Source organism: Thunnus albacares, chromosome 3 (genome assembly GCF_914725855.1).
Source record: "Thunnus albacares chromosome 3, fThuAlb1.1, whole genome shotgun sequence".
NCBI lineage: Eukaryota > Metazoa > Chordata > Actinopteri > Scombriformes > Scombridae > Thunnus > Thunnus albacares.
The window spans coordinates 6,345,102-6,363,024 of record NC_058108.1 but is presented as its reverse complement, the minus strand read 5'-3'; the positions used below and the strand labels follow the sequence as shown (position 1 = coordinate 6,363,024).

Below are 17,923 nucleotides of genomic sequence, written 5' to 3'. Positions count from 1 at the left end.
ATATAGGAATTATGACTTACTGCCTCAGCCCCAATAAAGGATGAGCCAAATTATACGACAAAGATTAGGAATACAACAAGGTATGTAACACTTGTTACTTGTATTGCGCATTTGTATAAGAAAAGGGTAAATCTGTACAAACAAAATGTCCAATATATAAGCCAACGATAATGCTGTTTGAGTTAGTTTCTGGTGTTGAAAGTAAACACCACAAACTGCACAGTCTTTCCTGTCAGAGTTGTTTGGGAATCCCCATCCCTCAACCCTCTCTCTTATCCCTTCTCTAGCTTATCTTTTAGGCTGTCATTTTTTGACATGATACTCTGTGATACTGCATTTTTTGGTCTTGGTCAGATGATTCTCTGATGCATTTCTGAGGAACAGAAGTCATTAGGAATTTATTTCTTCAGTGGTAAATAAACATGTAACATTAGCCAGCAGACAACTCCTATGAGCTGATCTGCGCTCACTAGACTGATTTACTCCAGCAGACAAAGCCTTGCATAATTAAGGTCTGAGCAATCCATAATACAACACTTTATCAAACCTGCATCAATGTTATTGATATTGAATTTGAATGCAATGACAGAGAGTTAACACTCAACTCTGCAGCTCTGCTGGGATTTTCAGCCGCTTTTAGCTAATTGTTTCAGTTTTACTGCCTGCACATATACTGTATGGTTGAGTGTGAACTGGTCTCAGTTTTTACCCAGCACCAAACGTCATACTGACAAAGTTACCATGAGCCATAACAACTTTATAAGCCAGTATTATGTAATGGATGTGTATCTGTCAACTTGGTTTGAAAAGGTTCTGCCACTGAGTGGCCATAAATCAGTTAATGCAGCGGATCAGTATCGCTGCAGATACTGACCTTATTGAGCACATTGACTGATATCAGCTACGGTGTGATCAATCCACAGTGAATACAATGCATCAGTGTTTCTGTTATAGGTTACATTCATTCACTTTTTTAGTGTGACAGCAATCCCTGGCCTCATGCTGCTTTTCATATAAATGATTCTGATTACTTCCACGCAGTTAAGTATACAGATTTTAAATTCACTGAACACTGGTATCTAATTGGTACCCGGTGAGTTGAGGTATCTGAGTCAATATTGGGGGAGAAAAAGTTGGATCAGTGCAACTGGTTAAATCTGGAACCCAAGAGCGTTTTTGATCTGCTGGTTTAATGTTTGTTCTTGTAGCTAAGTAAGTAACTCTCTCAAGAGTATTAATCCTGTCTATCATCTGGCACGTGCTCTTCATTGAGTGATTTTTTTTTTTTCTGCAAGAAAAAGAATTGTTGGACAGCCCTCAACAAAAACAGCAGTCACAACACCAATGAATTACAACGCCCATCACACATGGCAGAGGCACAACATGTCTGCAGTGATCAATCATTAAACCTTCCCCGCCTTCTCTTTATAGTTTTCGCCAGTTACAATTGGGACCTAACGGACCCTGTGGGACTGTACTGGGCAACACTATCATCAGCTGTAAATTACAGCGGATGAAGGGTTGACTCGCTTTGTGAGCAGCGCCCCTCTGTCCTCTGACATTTGGCCTTTGTCTTTTGCAGTAGAGCCTTGAGGCTTGAATTGCACATGGGGTGTAGGGTAGCACATGTTTATGGGGAATGTTTACCTAATTATGTGTGTGAGAAAACCTATACATGCGGTGTCTGTGCACTTGTGATGTTTTTATGCAGTCAAGTTTTGTGTGCGTTTGGGGAGGTTCCTTTTTATTGTCGTGGCAGAGAGCAAACACGTGCCCCCTGTCTCTCTATTCAAGCCATCTGTCACCCTGCAGGGTCCCTCGACTCCCCTTTCCCCTCTGTTCATAAAAAAAAAAAAACCCATTGGCTGTGTGCATAGGTTTTTATTAAGATGTTATGCCATCATAGTGACATATTTCAGCTTGGGACAGCGGCTGTTACTGCACATCCAGAGTTGCTGTACTTTGATTGATTGCATTTTAATCATAGTCTGTAAATAGCTGCTGATGGTCTTAAGCTAATATACCACTTTTCTCTGGCAAAGGAAGGGTGTGTGGGAAGAGTCTCAGCATACTCTTATGTTTCTCTCAGTGTTCATCAAAGTCACGAATGCTAAAACGTAATCGGTTAATTTTGATACATATCTTACTGAGATCTAGTAGTTCAGCTCAGTCATGGCCAAGTCAGTGAACTCCTTCACCCCAAACACCCAAATATTTACTTACTATGGTGTAAGTGGCACCCTTTAATGTCTAGCAGGCAGACAGTAGGCTCATGACGCAGCCGCTAATGGAGCCATTTATGCTTGTGCCTGCAAGCAACCAGAAAAACCCTGAGAAAAATGAAGAGTGAGCAGCAGAGCAGACGAGGGGGGATGGAGGGTGTTGGTGTGTCACTACCGCCTACCCCTCCCATGTAAAGTGTTTGTAACAACGTCATCCTGTTCTTTTTTTTTTTTTTTTTAGCTGAGTTAGTTTGCAGCGTGGACTGATTGATGTTTTTTTTTCTTTTTTTTTTCTTTTTTTGTAATGCTGTTCGTCGCAAGTATCTGAGCTTGTATTTAAGCTTGTTTCCCCTTGTTATAATACACTCTGTTTCCATTAGCCAGTACAGCCATTTTTGCTGATTCCACGCTGCTTGCATCTGTGTGTAACGTAGTGGATAAGAGGAAAGAGGCAAAGAAGATTGCTGAGAACAGTGCATTTTAGTGTTTGTAGACAAAGTAAAAATATTCAGCTTTCTTGTTTTTGCAAACATGATAAAAGGTACCTTTTTTCCAAATATTTTTCAAAACAAATTTTGTTAATATATGAAAACTACCATACATCATTTAGTAATTCAGATTTGTCCTAAAGCACTTGGCAAGAAAACACAGCACTGCTTTAGGCCCACTTAAAATCAAGCAATGCATAATCAATTAAATCTCCGGCATCTGCATCTGATTGGATATCCTCATGTTTGTACTGCGAGAAATGGCCTTTCATTTATAACAAATGTTGACTTAGTAGTTGCTGAGCGGTTAGTGGTTATGTGAGGTGTATAGTCTGGAGAGGACGAGAAGCAAGAATGGACATAAAATAAGAGTCTCAAGAAGTTCACGAGGTAAATTTGTTGATCAGTTGTCAAGACAAAAAAGTTGAAAACAGAAGATTGTGGCAGAAGTGCAAGAGAGTGACGGGAAAATAGGAATTTGAGGGAAAAAAATGAAACCGATAAAAATGGCAAAACTCGGGAGCTGAAGACATTACGCTTCATTGATTTAATCCTCTACAGGAAGTAACAGTGATTGAGGGCTCCAGGGGTCGTTCTTTACACACTCGAAATGATCCCACACTTTGGATGATTTCCTGCCCGACATAGTTTAATAACTTTTTGGCTGGACTACAGGGAGCAGCTCTATAAACATGAATGTCTATCCCTGACTGACTGACTGACTGACCGAGAGAGTCACTGACTGAGTGATGAAGTTACGCCATTGATCGGCTAAGTGATGTTACATCATCACTCGCCTTGGCTGGGCGTCACCACTTCCTGTATCCGTTGTTTCAAATTAAAAGCCCTCTAGCATTTTATACATGGTCCAGTCATATATTAGGTTTTGACCTAGTTTAGTTTACGACAAGTCGCAGCTCCTGAATAAAGTTGGAGAGTTTTTTCCCCCGCGACTAACAGACTAATAAAAACTTGGTTGACTAAGACTCTTGTCATCAATGAACGGTTTGGTCGACTGTCAGGGGGTAGCCCTAATTTTAAGTGTCCTTTCAGGTCGAGTCACTGATTTGTTAGCAGACCTTACAGAATATCATTTAATTCATAATTGTCATTAAGGTATTAATCAGCTGATGATGAGTAATTTTATATGATTATTTGAACTGACATGGCAAGACTTGGTTTGTTAACTGCAATGTAAATAAAGCTGTTGCGGTTTGCATGCTGAGTGGCTGACGCATTTATCTGTTTAGTCTTGCATGACCTGATGAAGGCTGATTAATGTAAGATGCTTAAACCAGAAGGTTGAAAATGATTAGGCAGTGAAAGTAGGGATGAAATGAAAAATGCCTTTTCTAACCCTTTAAGATCACATCTCCGGTCATATCTATTGTAACAATAAATGTCATAGAAATACAAAACAATCAGTTTCTTTGTATTCTTATATCAAAAGCATAAAACAAAATATGATGTGTGCTTATGTGTTTGAACCAACCAATGTCAACCAATAACATCATAATATCCACCCATGAATCAATCTTTAACTTATAGCAGCACAGAGCTAAGATTCATTATGCCACGCCCACTTTGCAACGTTCAAATCAAAGTCCTCCCAGTGGTATGTCCCATGTGTCTATCCTGATTCACTTGGGAGTATTTCAAGATACGGGAGTTAGATGCTCTCAAATCGTGTTTCATCTGGTCTATAATATTGACATTTGAGTCGAGGGCCTTGTTCTTTGTAAGTCTGTGTTCACAGGGCTTACCAGCCTGGTAGAGTGGCCAGCCAGTGGGTGGAGTAGTCAGCTACGGGGGGGGGGGTTCAGGTCCATGCTTATGCCATTATTTCATCATGCACACTGATATTATTTATTGCATATTTGAATGAGTTTACCTACCTGACTTCAAAAATATAGTGAATTGTTGTAAAGGAGAGTTAGGCTTCTTGTGTGTTTTAGCCCACACAGTCTGTAAATGGCTATTAATATTTAAAATGACACCTATTCTGACTGAACAGAACTCTTGTAATTAAGAATCCTTAGACGTTATTATTTTTTTTATTATTGACACTGTCACTGTGAAGTTTATCAAGAAATGCCACAATGATGGTAAATGTATTGTTTTACTAGAAACATAAACAAATGTACTTATTCAACGAAAATAAACAAGGTTATTTTAAGGGAGAACATGTTTTTAATCATGTTTTACCTAGCCTATGTATTGGTTTTAAATTAAATTATTTATAAAGTAAACCTATGTCAAAAGTAACAAAACATGTGAATGACTTGACTCAAATCACGTGAATCTACTGAATCAAGTCGACTTGTAGTTGTCCTCGTCTTTTCTATTTTCATCTTCACTTCACGAGTCCATGCTCAGCTCACAAAGTGCCCTGCTGAGCTGCTCCTTGGTGCTTGCTACACAGCAGTGTATTCATTCTAATATACTGATGATCTATGACTCTATGATCTACTGACCAACAGTTTTCTTCTTTAAGAAGCCCATCAGTCTGTTGATGTCTTCTACACTCTAGCTTCCTTATGGGTGGCATCTTTCCTCCCCCTTGTCTTCTCTGTTGATATACTCCACACCTATGAGCAGTAAGCAGGTATGGTTTAAGAATGAACATTCACTTTGTTATACACTAGGGATGTTAACTGTTAACCACTGAGAATATTTTTGACCAGTTACGCATGTCGGCCTATTTATTAATTTGCGTACCAAGGTTTGGTACTGAACTCGTTACTTCATGTTCTTTACGTTAAATCGCCAGTGCCAAATTTTGGTATCTTGTGGAACAGAGAGTGAGTGCAGCCCCGAAACAAGTTTTAAAACACACGTTTACTAACTGAAGCGTCACATGGAGCACCAGCCCGCATATACAAAGAGATGTGACGGATCCATTTCACCAACCCTCACGGCGGCTAGCAGCTAGTTAGCATGGCTGGTATTGTTAGCATAGCTGTGCTGTACTGTGTGTAGCTCATAGATTATAAAACTAAAGTGTAGCTGAGGTGTCTCCGGTTTTATAGCACTGTCCTCGGCAGGAGACTGGTGTGTTTATGGTGTTTGTGTTCTCAGAAAGACTTCAAGGTGTGGATATAAAGTCAAACAGCTGACGGACTGTTAGCCTAGCATTCTAATCTTATAGTCTATCTGTAATAACAACGTAAGTGTTACTTCGTTATTAGGCCATAACCCAGTTGGTGTGCCGAATGATTGAGACCGATATGCTGCTAATATGTGTGGTAGACGGCAAGGGATTGAAAGAGCTAATTCAGTACCTCATGCCCGAGTACGTTTTTCCATTGAGTGTGACTAAACGCATTGAGAACATACGTATATATATATAACATGTATTTCACCATATATTACTGCAGGAAATTCCATTATATCATATTTTATTTTTAAAACATGATTTGGGGCATTGGACATTAGTTTGCATAATTGGTCAATGGCAAAAAATATAAAAGTGTTCTAGGACATTTTAAACCATAAAATTACAATGTGAGGTTGAGGCATAGCCGACATTTTTCTCATGACATACTGTACTGACCTGTTACTTTGACAACATTGCCTGTTTTAGTATGTGTTTGAAATGCATCTTAAAGATGGCTCTGCCATAAAAAAATGTAATGTAACTAAAGATCATTCATTCATTCATTCATTGAGTCCATAAATGTGGCCTATATGGAAAATGCAGCACTGTCAGTGGACTTTTTAATACTTCCTGTGCAGTTGAAGTTGCTGCCACAAATGTTTTCCAAAGTAGCCCGTCTAATAATTTTGCCAATATTTGTCAAAACTATTACTGAAACATTTCAGTTGTGCTGCAGTGGAAACTATTACTGAAACAGTTTAGTTGTGCTGCAGTGGAAAAGAAAACAACCTTTTTGTTTTTTACAAGGAGTTAGGACACCTGCTGACAGCTGTTTTATGCTGATTTATTGTTTAACTGTATATAAAGTAGTTGAAACTAGCTCCACTTCCAGTAGCTACAACAGTAAAATGCTGCTTACGCACTGATGCTTCAGTATTAATAATCTAATGATGTCATATATAATAATATATCAGTCAGAGGGACCAAACCGCTACTTTTACTGCAATACTTTTTAAATACATTTTTCTCTCTCAGAACTGGTTCTTAAGACGTGCTGTCTGACCACGTCAGAAATCAAATTTTTTTATAGTTGTTCTGAACGGCTTCACTCAAAGCCCTGTGGGACGGGGAGACGCGGTATTGTTTCACAAGGAAGATAATGGAGCATATTTTAATAATAGTGTTTCACTCGGTCAGTGTTATGGGTCTCTAGTTTTTCATTCTGACGACAGCAACGTTACAGGGTAACCAGGCTACCTTGGCTAAGCCAGCTAGCATACGCCATAGACTGTAAAAAATAATAAATAATGGACTTAGCCGTCATGAGGTTACCCATTGGTTTGTGGACTCCTGTTTTGAAGCCTCAAATCTGCATTTTGACTGTCTCCATCTTGGATTTTTGGAGCCAGAAGTGACCCTAACGCTAGCTGTTAGGTTGGTTAGCATGGTGCATTTACAGTCTGTGATTAACTGTGATAATGCTAATGCTAATTTTCGCTAGCAGAAAACAGACTTAAAGCCATTAAAACAAAATGTACTCACCGGGAAAAAAAATTACATTCCACTCCTTAGAGGCTTTTTCGTATAACCAAACACTGAACAACATTCTTTTAGGTGACCACAATGCTACAGTTTTTTGTACCAAGCTGTAAACATGTTCATGTATTTTACTTTAAATGGGGACATAATCTACAAAATGAATGTCATGCTGTATTGAATAATTGAAACTAGCGATTGAGACCATAAACTCACCGAAGTAAAAATCAAGTGAGAAAATCTAGAATGCAGATTTAAGGCACTTCTGCATTGACTACACTTTTCAGACCCGGCGCTACTCGCTTGGGATTGACTCACTTTTGGTGTCAGCCTCAAGTGGCCATTCGAAGAACTGCAGTGTTTGGCTTAATTTTTCCTCCCCGCAATATGCCGCCTGGCATACACCCATGAGCTCGCTAATAGCTAGGTGGTGCACTGCCAGAACATTTGGATGGAACTCGCGCTCTAGAATCAATGTTCTGCACATCAGACTATGTGGATTATGAAACTATTTTGACAGCAGTTGTTTGAGTCACAGAGCGTCTTCATATGACTGTATGCACCGAACAGTAACGTCAGTACCATGACAGTTCGGGACAAATACACGTACCATTATACCACAAATTCTGTGTAAGCCTCCATAATTTGTTAAATTTATTTAAATTTCCGTTGGCAGCACCAAATGGCTTTCTTTCTCTCCCTGCTGTGATACTGAACAGCAAGTGAAATGCCAGGCAGCACCATACTGCACCTGTCCCTCTAAGGCCAGACACTCGGCCCTTGGGGAAGATGACAGACAACCCCAGACTGGACCACTGCTGGGGCTGCTTTTGTGGGTATTTATAGCCACCAATTCCCAGACGGGAGCCACAGGGGATATAACAGGAAAAGCAGAGAGCTGTGTGGCAAGTAGGAAGTTTAAGGAAGGAGAGAAAACGGGTAAAAGAGCATAGGAGGGAAGGATAATTAGGAAATAAATGGAAGCAGGGAAAGTATTGAAAGAAGGCCCCAGCAAGAGATGAGAAGTACTCCATTTCTGCGTCCCCTCCCCCTCCATCCATGGTAGGGGCTCCCCTGACTGCATGTGGTGCTACCTAACCAAAACATTGCTTTGCATTTTTGGTCCCCAGCCAAGGAGCCTGGGGGCAAGGTCGCACAGTGTGTGTGTGTCCCCGTTCAGAAATTAATGCAGGGCCAGGCCTGAGCACATGCGGTGGAATTGAATGCTGCTCTGAGAGCATCCATGTGGCTGCTGGTTTGAGAGGAGGGGCTGCGAGTGAGGCAAAGACGGATGGTCCCGTCAGCCTTAAACAAGCTTTCTCCACATGGAGCACCTGCTTGCCTGATGCCAGGGACCAACAGCGGGCTAGCACAGCAGATCTGGAAGGCTGTGTTTACTCAGGGAAGTGCGTAGGCCAAGTGCTCTCATTAAAGGCTGGATCCTGACTGAATCTCAATGAAGACATCCAGCAGCAGCAGATGGGAGGAGGACTGCTTCACTCTGTCTGCTCTGGTCCGTCCTCTCCCATCATGTAGTGTAAGACTAGGGCCCTGATGATCGTATGTGGATAACTGATAAGCTTAATTTTATAAGGGTATGGTTTAGATGAAGTGACATTCCTCAGCTCTCACTACCACTCATAGCCGTGGTGTCGCCAGCCAGCTACTCACGCCAGTGCAACTGTGTTGCTGTGGTAAAATAATTTCATCCAAGGTTATCAAATCTATTCACCACTTGTGAAGAACTGAGTTGGATGTTAGATAATTAAAGGCCTTGCACAGCCACACAGGTATTTTCAGTTATTCTGACTGATTAGACCTCTGCTCAGGTTGAAGGTAGGCAGAGCTAAACTGGGAATTAGTTGAGGGTCACCAAACTCAATGCACTAGTTTGTATACATCCTCACAATCTTGAGAAGGGGTCTGTTCATGCAAAATAAGCAAAAACACCTGTGGTTGGACCATTGGTGTTTAAGGCCTTTAAGACAATAATTTTAGCCTCCTAACATTATGTAAGGCTGGCAGTTCAGAAACACAAGGACACTGTTGGCTGACTTATTTGTTGGAAGCAAAAAGTGTTTTTATTCCCCGCCTGTGTGTCTTTCCCATGCAAAATGTTCCCCCAGTACAATAAAAAGTAAATTTCAATGACGTAGCGTCCGTGCTGGTAAAAATTTGGATCTTTTATTTCAACAGACCTAATGCACACACACCTCCCATCTCTTCTTGCTGTCTTAATCACTCCATCTCAAACAAATCATGACTCCCTAGGCTCTCTGCATTATGCTCACACCTCTGGATGGTGTGACACAAATATTCCTCCACCGCCCAGCAGGAGCTCCAAGTGCTGCTGGATTCTCTATCCTGTCACACTGTGTTTGTCAGCCAGTAGCAACGCTCTTATTATCACACTGCGTCTTGTTTCTGTCCTGTGCTGCAGGGACATGGCCGCAGTGCATCACCAGTTAGCATGCTGGCTCATTACTATCCCATAACTGGGAATTGAAAATGCACAGATGTGGAATTTCAGAGCCGATAACGATAACCAATAATGATCTGGTTGGTGTGGTGATAACTGAGACTGGCAAGTTTTTTTTCTAATGTAAAACCAATGAGAGCCTCCACCATCAAGTAAAGACTGCATTTACTTATTAATGGATCACTAATTGTGTTGACATTTGAAAGGGTGCAGGTCTTACAATAAACTGGTCTCTGTGCTGTCATTCATCTATTATACGGCAACGAGCATTGTTGCTGTACACTTGAGTTAAAATATAACCTCAAGTCTGTTTGACTCTCTCCACCGTGGCCTCTGCTCTGAAGTTTAACTGCTGTTGTGTGTGTGTGTGTGTGTGTGTGTGTGTGTGTGTGTGTGTGTGTGTGTGTGTGTGTGTGTGTGTGTGTGTGTGTGTTGGGAGCCCAGCCCTACTCTTGTGCAAAAGCAGGCACTGACACAGACAAGAGGAGAAAAAGGCAGAGGCAAGACTGAACGGACTACCATAAACTTAACTAAAATCATGTTTCCTGCTCAGCTACTCTCCTTTGAGTTCTTTCAGTACCGTGAAACGACCTGATCTGATCTCATTCAGATCTGGGTTTCAAACAGCATCCTTAGTCTGCAGCCAATGTAAAAAAAGCTTTTGCATTATCGGATTAGTGACTGAAATTATTATTGGAAGAATAACATGAATTAAATTTTCTCATTTATTGGCCACTAATGTACTGTGTATCCTTACTGGGAATGTTACTGAGACAAAGAATTAGCTGAGGAGAAAGAGAATATCTTTTTTTTTGTTTTTTGACACCTTCTGTCTTGTGTGGAATTGAGGGTTTTTGATACCAGTGACAAATGGAGAAAATATCAATATTTGGCATTGGTTCTTCTGCAGTCTTATGTGCAGGACCACGAAGGCAATGAGGCCTAGGAGAGTGAATGTTTCTTACTGACTGCCACGCTTTGTTGAAACACTTTGAGACAATGTCAAGAAAATCCAGTGCATCACCGCTGACACTGTTAACTTCTCTAAAATTCAACTCAAATTCATATTTTTCTCTCCTTTTCCCTCTATTCTAGATCTGGGCTCACTGTCCTGGGATGATTTGGAGAATGACCTTCCAGATGAGTTGATCCCTAATGGAGGAGATCTGAATCTGATGGGCGGGATGCCTTCAAATGGTGGAACAGCACCTGGAGCTGGTGGGCCAGGTGGCACACCGGCAGGCCTTGGCGGCGGTGGTGGGGCCACCGTCGTCCCAGATGCAGCCGCCAAGCACAAGCAGCTCTCAGAGCTCCTTCGAGCCGGTAGCACCTCTAGTATTGCAGGTGCAGGGCTGAACTCAGCAAGCCCTCAGCCAGGCAGTATGGGGTCTCAGCTGGGCACATCACTGGGTAAGAGCCCCCTTGGCCAGGGCTCCCCCAACAACCACCCGTCCCCCCAGGCCCAAAAAGCAGGAACACCAACTGGGGTAGCAGGGCAGAACAACAACAATAATACTGCAACAATGGGCTTGAACACAACAGGCTTCAATCAGGCCATGATGAATAATAGCCAAGGCCATGCTGGGCTCTTGGCCCAGGGAGGGCAGCCCCAACCTGGGCAAGTGATGAATGGTGGTCTTGGACCTGGAGCTGGGAGAGGACGGGGAGCAGGGGTGGCAGGCATGCAGTACCAGGGACCGACAATGCAGGGAGCAGCACCAGGACCAGGAGGAGCAGGAAGTGCGTTGGCAGAGACTCTCACCCAGGGAGGACAGCAGATGGGCGCTCACGCCACCCTCAGTGCAGCCCAGCAAGCAGGCAACATGAGCAAGGTGAGTCACCCCTATTTCCCAACATTCTTTGAGTGTAGTCTTTATGCATGTGCATTTTGAGGCATAAATGTATTGAGGTGTACATAACTTTAAATTTGGCAGATCTGATTGATTATTTGCACTGAGCTATCCATTTAAGTTGTGTATTGATTTTGTGGGTGGGCTCCCTGTAGGGCTGTAGTCAACAAAGAAAATCACAATGGGACAGTAGTGCACAGTAAACTCGGCAGCGACACATTTCTCTGTTCTGTATTTCTCTGTTTTGTGTCTTCAGGTTATGCTAACCCGTTGTTGCTAACTTTGGAGCTAACCCCCTTTTCCAGCATTTGGGGAAACTACTCCTACTCGCATCCACCATCACTTCTCTGCCTCTCGCTCTTTCCCGCTTGCTACGTAAACATACTCCTTAACGGAGCCACGCTACCAGTGGTTTCCCAGGCAACAGCAGAGGTTGACTCACGTACCGGAACATTGTTGCACAGAGACTCCCAAACGTTATCGATTTCCAAATGAATAGATGTTCATTTGGATATCAAATTTGTGAAAACAACGGGGGTGTTTTGAATACACCCCTGTTTTCACAGGTAATTTGTTAGTCTGTCCCTCCCGCTGCAAAGCTATCGATGTAGCACTTTTCTTCTTATGAAATTAACACGGAGATTATTCGACCAATGAGAATTTAGTCGGACGAGAGCATATCGAACAACTAATCGACCAGTCGACCAGCAGACTACAGCCCTAGTTCCCTGTTTATAGTGAAACACTGGCTGACTGTAGCCCAGGTTGTGGCTCTCACACATAGCTGCTTGTAACGGAGAGATGACATCATACATGAATGCGAGATGTATTCCTCTTCTGGAGTAAACACAACACATGGGCCTGCCAATAACTGTGCTGAATTCAGTGCTTAACAAGATATTCAGGGCTGTTAACTTAACCACAATTAACAGCAGCGCTACGACTATGTACTGGCACTTTTACAAAGACGCACACACACACACACACACACACACGGAGAGCATCTCATGGCTGAGCCACTTGCCCAGCTACAACACAGGTACCCACACAGAAACTCCAGACTAAACTGTGCAGTGTGCAGACAGTTAGGGCTGCAATATTGCAATACCGTGCTATAGACAAGCCAGCCTCAGTGGATGGCAAGCAACTGCTGTTGATGTTAACGTTTTTTTTTTTTTGTTTTGTTTGTTTTCCTTATTTTCATGAGGCCAGGCCCTTCTTGTTTTACACTTCAATGTGTGTGTATTGAATGTTTGGTGGCTCCTCGGTCTGTTGGCTCGGGAGGATCCCACCCCCCACGCAGTGTCTCTCACACTGAGTTCTTGCTCGTGGGGCTCCGTGGAGCCTCGCACGAGCCTCCTGCAGCTAGCATCCAGGCTAACAAGCTAACTTGGCGCCCAGCCCCCTCATAATTGGTTGCCCTCATTGGTTTGTCTCTTTGGTTTATATATATGTATATGTGTGTGTGTGTGTGTGTGTGTGTGTGTGTGTGTGTGTGTATATATATGTGTGTGTGTGTGTATATGTATGTATGACCTAGTCTAGCAGAATTTGAGGGTTTGCTTACTCTTTAATGAGAATGGAGATGCACTAACTACCATAACACACCACACATGCATTGTTTAATACATTCTCTACAGCAACACACTAAAGCTTTTGAGATCATCGATAAGGAACTAGTTTGAAGCCACCCACTCTCCAAATTACCCCTTTTTATTTATATGGTGTATTCATCAATAAACTCCATTTGTAGATTTACTCAGTCTTCTCTTGCTCCCCTATCATTTTCAGCACTCAGATTGTTAAGAAATTAAATATGCACTCCACACTTGGAAGCTCTACTTCAACTTTTGGCAAGAAGCTGATGTTGACACTGCTGTCAACTGCTCAGTCAGTGTCAAGATTAGTGCTGGGACACTAATTTATACATGTATGTGAGAATGTGTGTATGCATGGTGTTACTGGCTGTTAAGGTAAGATTGCCACCAGTGTGGTTTCACAGGAAGTTGGTAGGAAGCCATCTATTTTACTGGCTGCGTGTCAGAGCTAAGCCACCGAAGCTGTAAGTAACCACAACACACAGACAGATGCTACTAGTAGCCGCTGAGAAGAGACTTTGAGAGATAGTGAATGTGTGTGAGATTGATTCTCAAATATAGTTTACACACACATGCTTTAACCACAAGAAAGATTAAAAGCTGATGTAAAAAATATCAGCGCAGGGACTCTCAGCATGGGGAAGGCCTTGTGTGTGTGTGTGTGTGTGTGTGTGTGTGTGTAAGCTCAGCTGGTCTCCTGTGATTATCATGGCACTAACAGCTCTAGAGGAGAAAACCACTAGGCCCAGTCTTTGTGTGTGGTTTCCGCTATTGTGCTTTAATCGCAGGTTGTAAATCTCTTTCTGGGTATTTGTGTTGGTGAGAGGCTGCTGTCACTCACTCCCGCCCCCGCGCTCCTTTTTTTTTTAATTGTTTGAGCGAGAACCCTCCCCCTCTTTCTCTGGCTTATTATATGGCTACTTGCCCTGTCAGTCACGTAGAGGAAGACAGGTATTGTAAACCACTTAATCAGTTAGAACGACAGAGGGCGGGTGCAATGAGGAAGAAGGAGTGAGAGCAGCTCAGCTGAATAGTCTGTACTGGCAGCAGAGCGGCGAGATGATAGCTGGCAACTGTCCTGCCTGCCGATGTGTGGAGTGTGTCAGAGAGTGGGGCACTGAATGGGAAGAGCGAAGCGGAGGGGGTGTTCATTTGTGTGCGTGTGTGCGCGACAGTGTGTGACCGCCTGCTCAGCTGTGTTGAAAGGCTGCCAGTGTCTGGTCGTCTCAGCTGGGTCTTTTTTTATCTGGTCTGTTGGAGCGGTGTCAACAGCCTGAGGGGGATACAGCCTGGCCTGGCATGGCGGAGTCTGGTCGGGTCTCCCAGCAGCTCCTTGGATGAGAGAGCAGCAGCGAGTTGATCAGTGTGTAAAGCATGGCACTAACAGGGATTTATTCCCCCTGGTGCCTCACATCTTTATTTATGCAGTCATGGTTCTTGTTGAGGGTGGGCGACATGGGTAAACTCTTCTGTCACGTCTTTGAGTATCTTGAAAAATGCTCTATGAATAAAATGTGTTATTATTGTCAAGATATATTCAAAATTATATTTTGAACTTAATATATATTGCGATTGTATATTTTCCAGAAATTCAACTGAGAAACTATAGATATTTGGTGTAGATAACCAGATGATCCCTTAATTAAATGTCCTGTTTTTGTTTTATTTATTTTATTTTATTTTATTTTATTTTTGGCTGGACCAGCCACAGACCAGCCCTATAACGTCAAATGTCCATCCGTCACTGACTCACTGAGTGATGAAGTTACACCGTTGGTCAACTGGCCCAGTGTTGGAGGTTCCCCATTGGCCGCTGCTCTTTTAAAATGAATCGGCACAAACAGTTTCTATTACATCCTTAGGGGGCCTTTATAGTGGAGCCCCAAGTGCACCTCATTCTCCTCAGGACTGAGAGTGAGCACAGTCCCGAAATAAATAAAAAAAAAACACACATTTACCTATGGAAGCATCTGACACTGACAGGAGCACCAACCCACTGATATGAAGAGACGCGACGGATCCATTTTACCAGCCTGCACGGCGGCTAGCAGCTAGTTAGTATGGATAGCATTGTTAGCATAGCCGTGGCGTGCTGTGTGCAGCCCATATACTGTATAAAAATAAGGTGGAGCTGTGGGGTTTCCGGGTTGAACAGCACCATGCTTGGCAGGTGTCAGATGTGTTTATGGTGTTTGTTGGTCGGTTTGTTGTCGCGGCGCAGATATTAAGTCACACAGCTGACAGGCTGTCAGCTTAGCATGCCAATAAACATATGGATGAGACCATAAGTTCACAGACATCTGCAGATAAGAACAGATGAAAGAGCATAGGGAGTTAACAGGTAATTAGAATAGTTCCGATTAAAATAAGTTCTCTTTCAAATCAAACATCACAAGATATGAGTGGAAAGTATTGCTACTATTGCCACTTCAGTACACTTTACCCGCTAATATTACTGGGACCACTACAGAAAATTGCAGCTGAACATTTAATATCCAGGAATTCACTTTTATAGACACTACCACTGACTATACCTGTAACAAATTGGCCACAATTTCACACATTGACCATACAAGGTTGGTCCAGCAATACTCTAGGTTTTGACCTGGTCTTGTTGTTATTTAAAGGCAGAGCTAGCTCAGTTCAACTAATCCAATACTAAAACAATAATTCTAGAGCGAGAGTTCCACCCTGAAAGTTTTGGCAGCGCACCACTTAGCTGTAGCACGCCCACGGGTGTATGCTAGCTGACTTACCCAAGGTAGCCTGGTTACCCTGTGGTGTCACTGCCATCAGAACGACAAACTAGAGACTCATAACAGTTGACCGAGTGCAACACTTTATTATTAAAATATGCTATGTTATCTCCGTAGTGAAACAATGCCATGCCCCCCTGTCCCCCTCCCGTCTCTGTGATGGTCAGCTTTTCACTTTTCACTTGGTCAGACAGCACGTCTTAAGAACCAGTTCTGAGAGAGAAAAATGTATTTAAAAAGTATTGCAGTAAAAGTAGTGGTTTGGTCCCTCTGACTGATATATTATTATATATGACATCATTACGTTATTAATACTGAAGCATCAGTGTTAGAGCAGCGTTTTACTGTTGTAGCTGCTGGAGGTGGAGCTAGTTTCAACTACTTTATATACAGTTAGACCATAAATCAGCATAAAACAGCTGTCAGCAGGTGTCCTGCAGGAAACAGAAAGGTTGTTTTTCTTTTCCACTGCAGCACAACTAAACTGTTTCAGTGATAGTTTTGACCAATGGGCCATAGTTGGATGTTGACATTTTTCAAAATAAAAGACTAAAATTTTATGTTGTTTTATTTTCTACCTTTTCTTTTTTTTTTTTTCTGCTGTACTGAAATTATACTGAGCCGTGACCACGAAACTGAGTTACATACTGAACTATGAATTTTGTGTAAATGTTACACTCCCAACATCCAGACATCTCAAGAAATAGTTAGCTGTGCCTGTTTACTGTTGTTTATGGAAACAATCTAGCTAATAGCGGCACATCCTTTTCAGACCGATATTGGCAGCTAGCTAGTAGTATGGTGTAAATAACAAAGTTATAATCCCCCCTACGTAAAATTTTAAGCATATCACATTCATATTTTAAACTTGTGAAATCTCTGACCAAACTCTGAATCAGGCCGTACAGGTTTCAAGGCTGTATAATGATATTCTGTCAGTGTGTGAAGCTAATGCGGCTAAATATTGTATTAACTTCTATGTCATCTGTCTGTCTTTCCAGATGGGCCTGGGCAGCAATGGGGGTCCGTTTGCAGCCCAGTCCTACGGTCAAGGCGCCACAGCGCCCGGTCAGCAGCAGCTCCAGAACAAGGCTGCCCTCGCCAACAGTCTGCCACCCTTCCCCAATGAGCTCAAAGGGGCCGCTGTCACGAGTGTGCCAAACATGGTTAGTGCTTGTCACACATATTCAGACATTACCATATACACAATAACACAGCATTTCTCTCTAGATGTTTTAGTCATATGAATGGCAGTACCACTCATGGAGCTTTGAACTGTATGTTGTACTATTTGAGTATCATATTTTAAAGTTATCAGAATTTATTATTGACAAAATAAGTCAGTGTTCCACACAGGGCTGGGCAATATATCAGATTAAGTACAATTTTTGTTTTTGCACAATATGTAAAATGTCTAAATCGTAAAAGTTTTTACAACATGTACAAAGACTTACTTTTAGTCAAAAAGTAACATAGATGATAGCTGCTACATGAGCTGTCTGGAGTCACAACAGTCCTTTAAAATGTGACATGAATAGTTAGACTATATGCACACCTGCCACAGTTCACGGGACTGGTGTCCGCACACTGGTCTTCATCCACGCGGTCTGTGTTTGTTGATGAAGCATCATGTCAGAGTCAAAAGGCTGAAATTTGACCGAACACTGCAGATTCTACAATCTGTCCCTGCCTGTTGAGTAGTTAATGCTAGCTAGCCAGCAGTCCAGCAGGTATAAGGCTGATGTTTTGTCAAGAAACACAAACGGCAGGAGCAGATGAATTAGTGAAAAGACCTTTCTGCTCCGTCTGTGCTGAAGCTGATTATTTCACTGGATGCCTGTGTTCTACTTGGAGCATTTGAAGCATCTGGTACTGACAGTCCATAGCTGTGTCGGAT

The 17,923-nt window shown here is 42.4% G+C and overlaps 1 protein-coding gene across 6 annotated transcripts in view; it reads left to right on the top strand.

The window, feature by feature from the left end:
- Positions 1-17,923, top strand: part of crebbpa (CREB binding protein a) — a 46,207-nt gene that overhangs the window by 2,158 nt on the left and 26,126 nt on the right. For all 6 annotated transcript variants that reach the window (XM_044345971.1, XM_044345975.1, XM_044345974.1 and 3 more), the window contains exons 2-3: positions 10,918-11,654; positions 17,028-17,192. In XM_044345971.1, the coding sequence (XP_044201906.1) occupies positions 10,918-11,654; positions 17,028-17,192 (902 nt within the window). The remainder of the gene's footprint in view (positions 1-10,917; positions 11,655-17,027; positions 17,193-17,923) is intronic.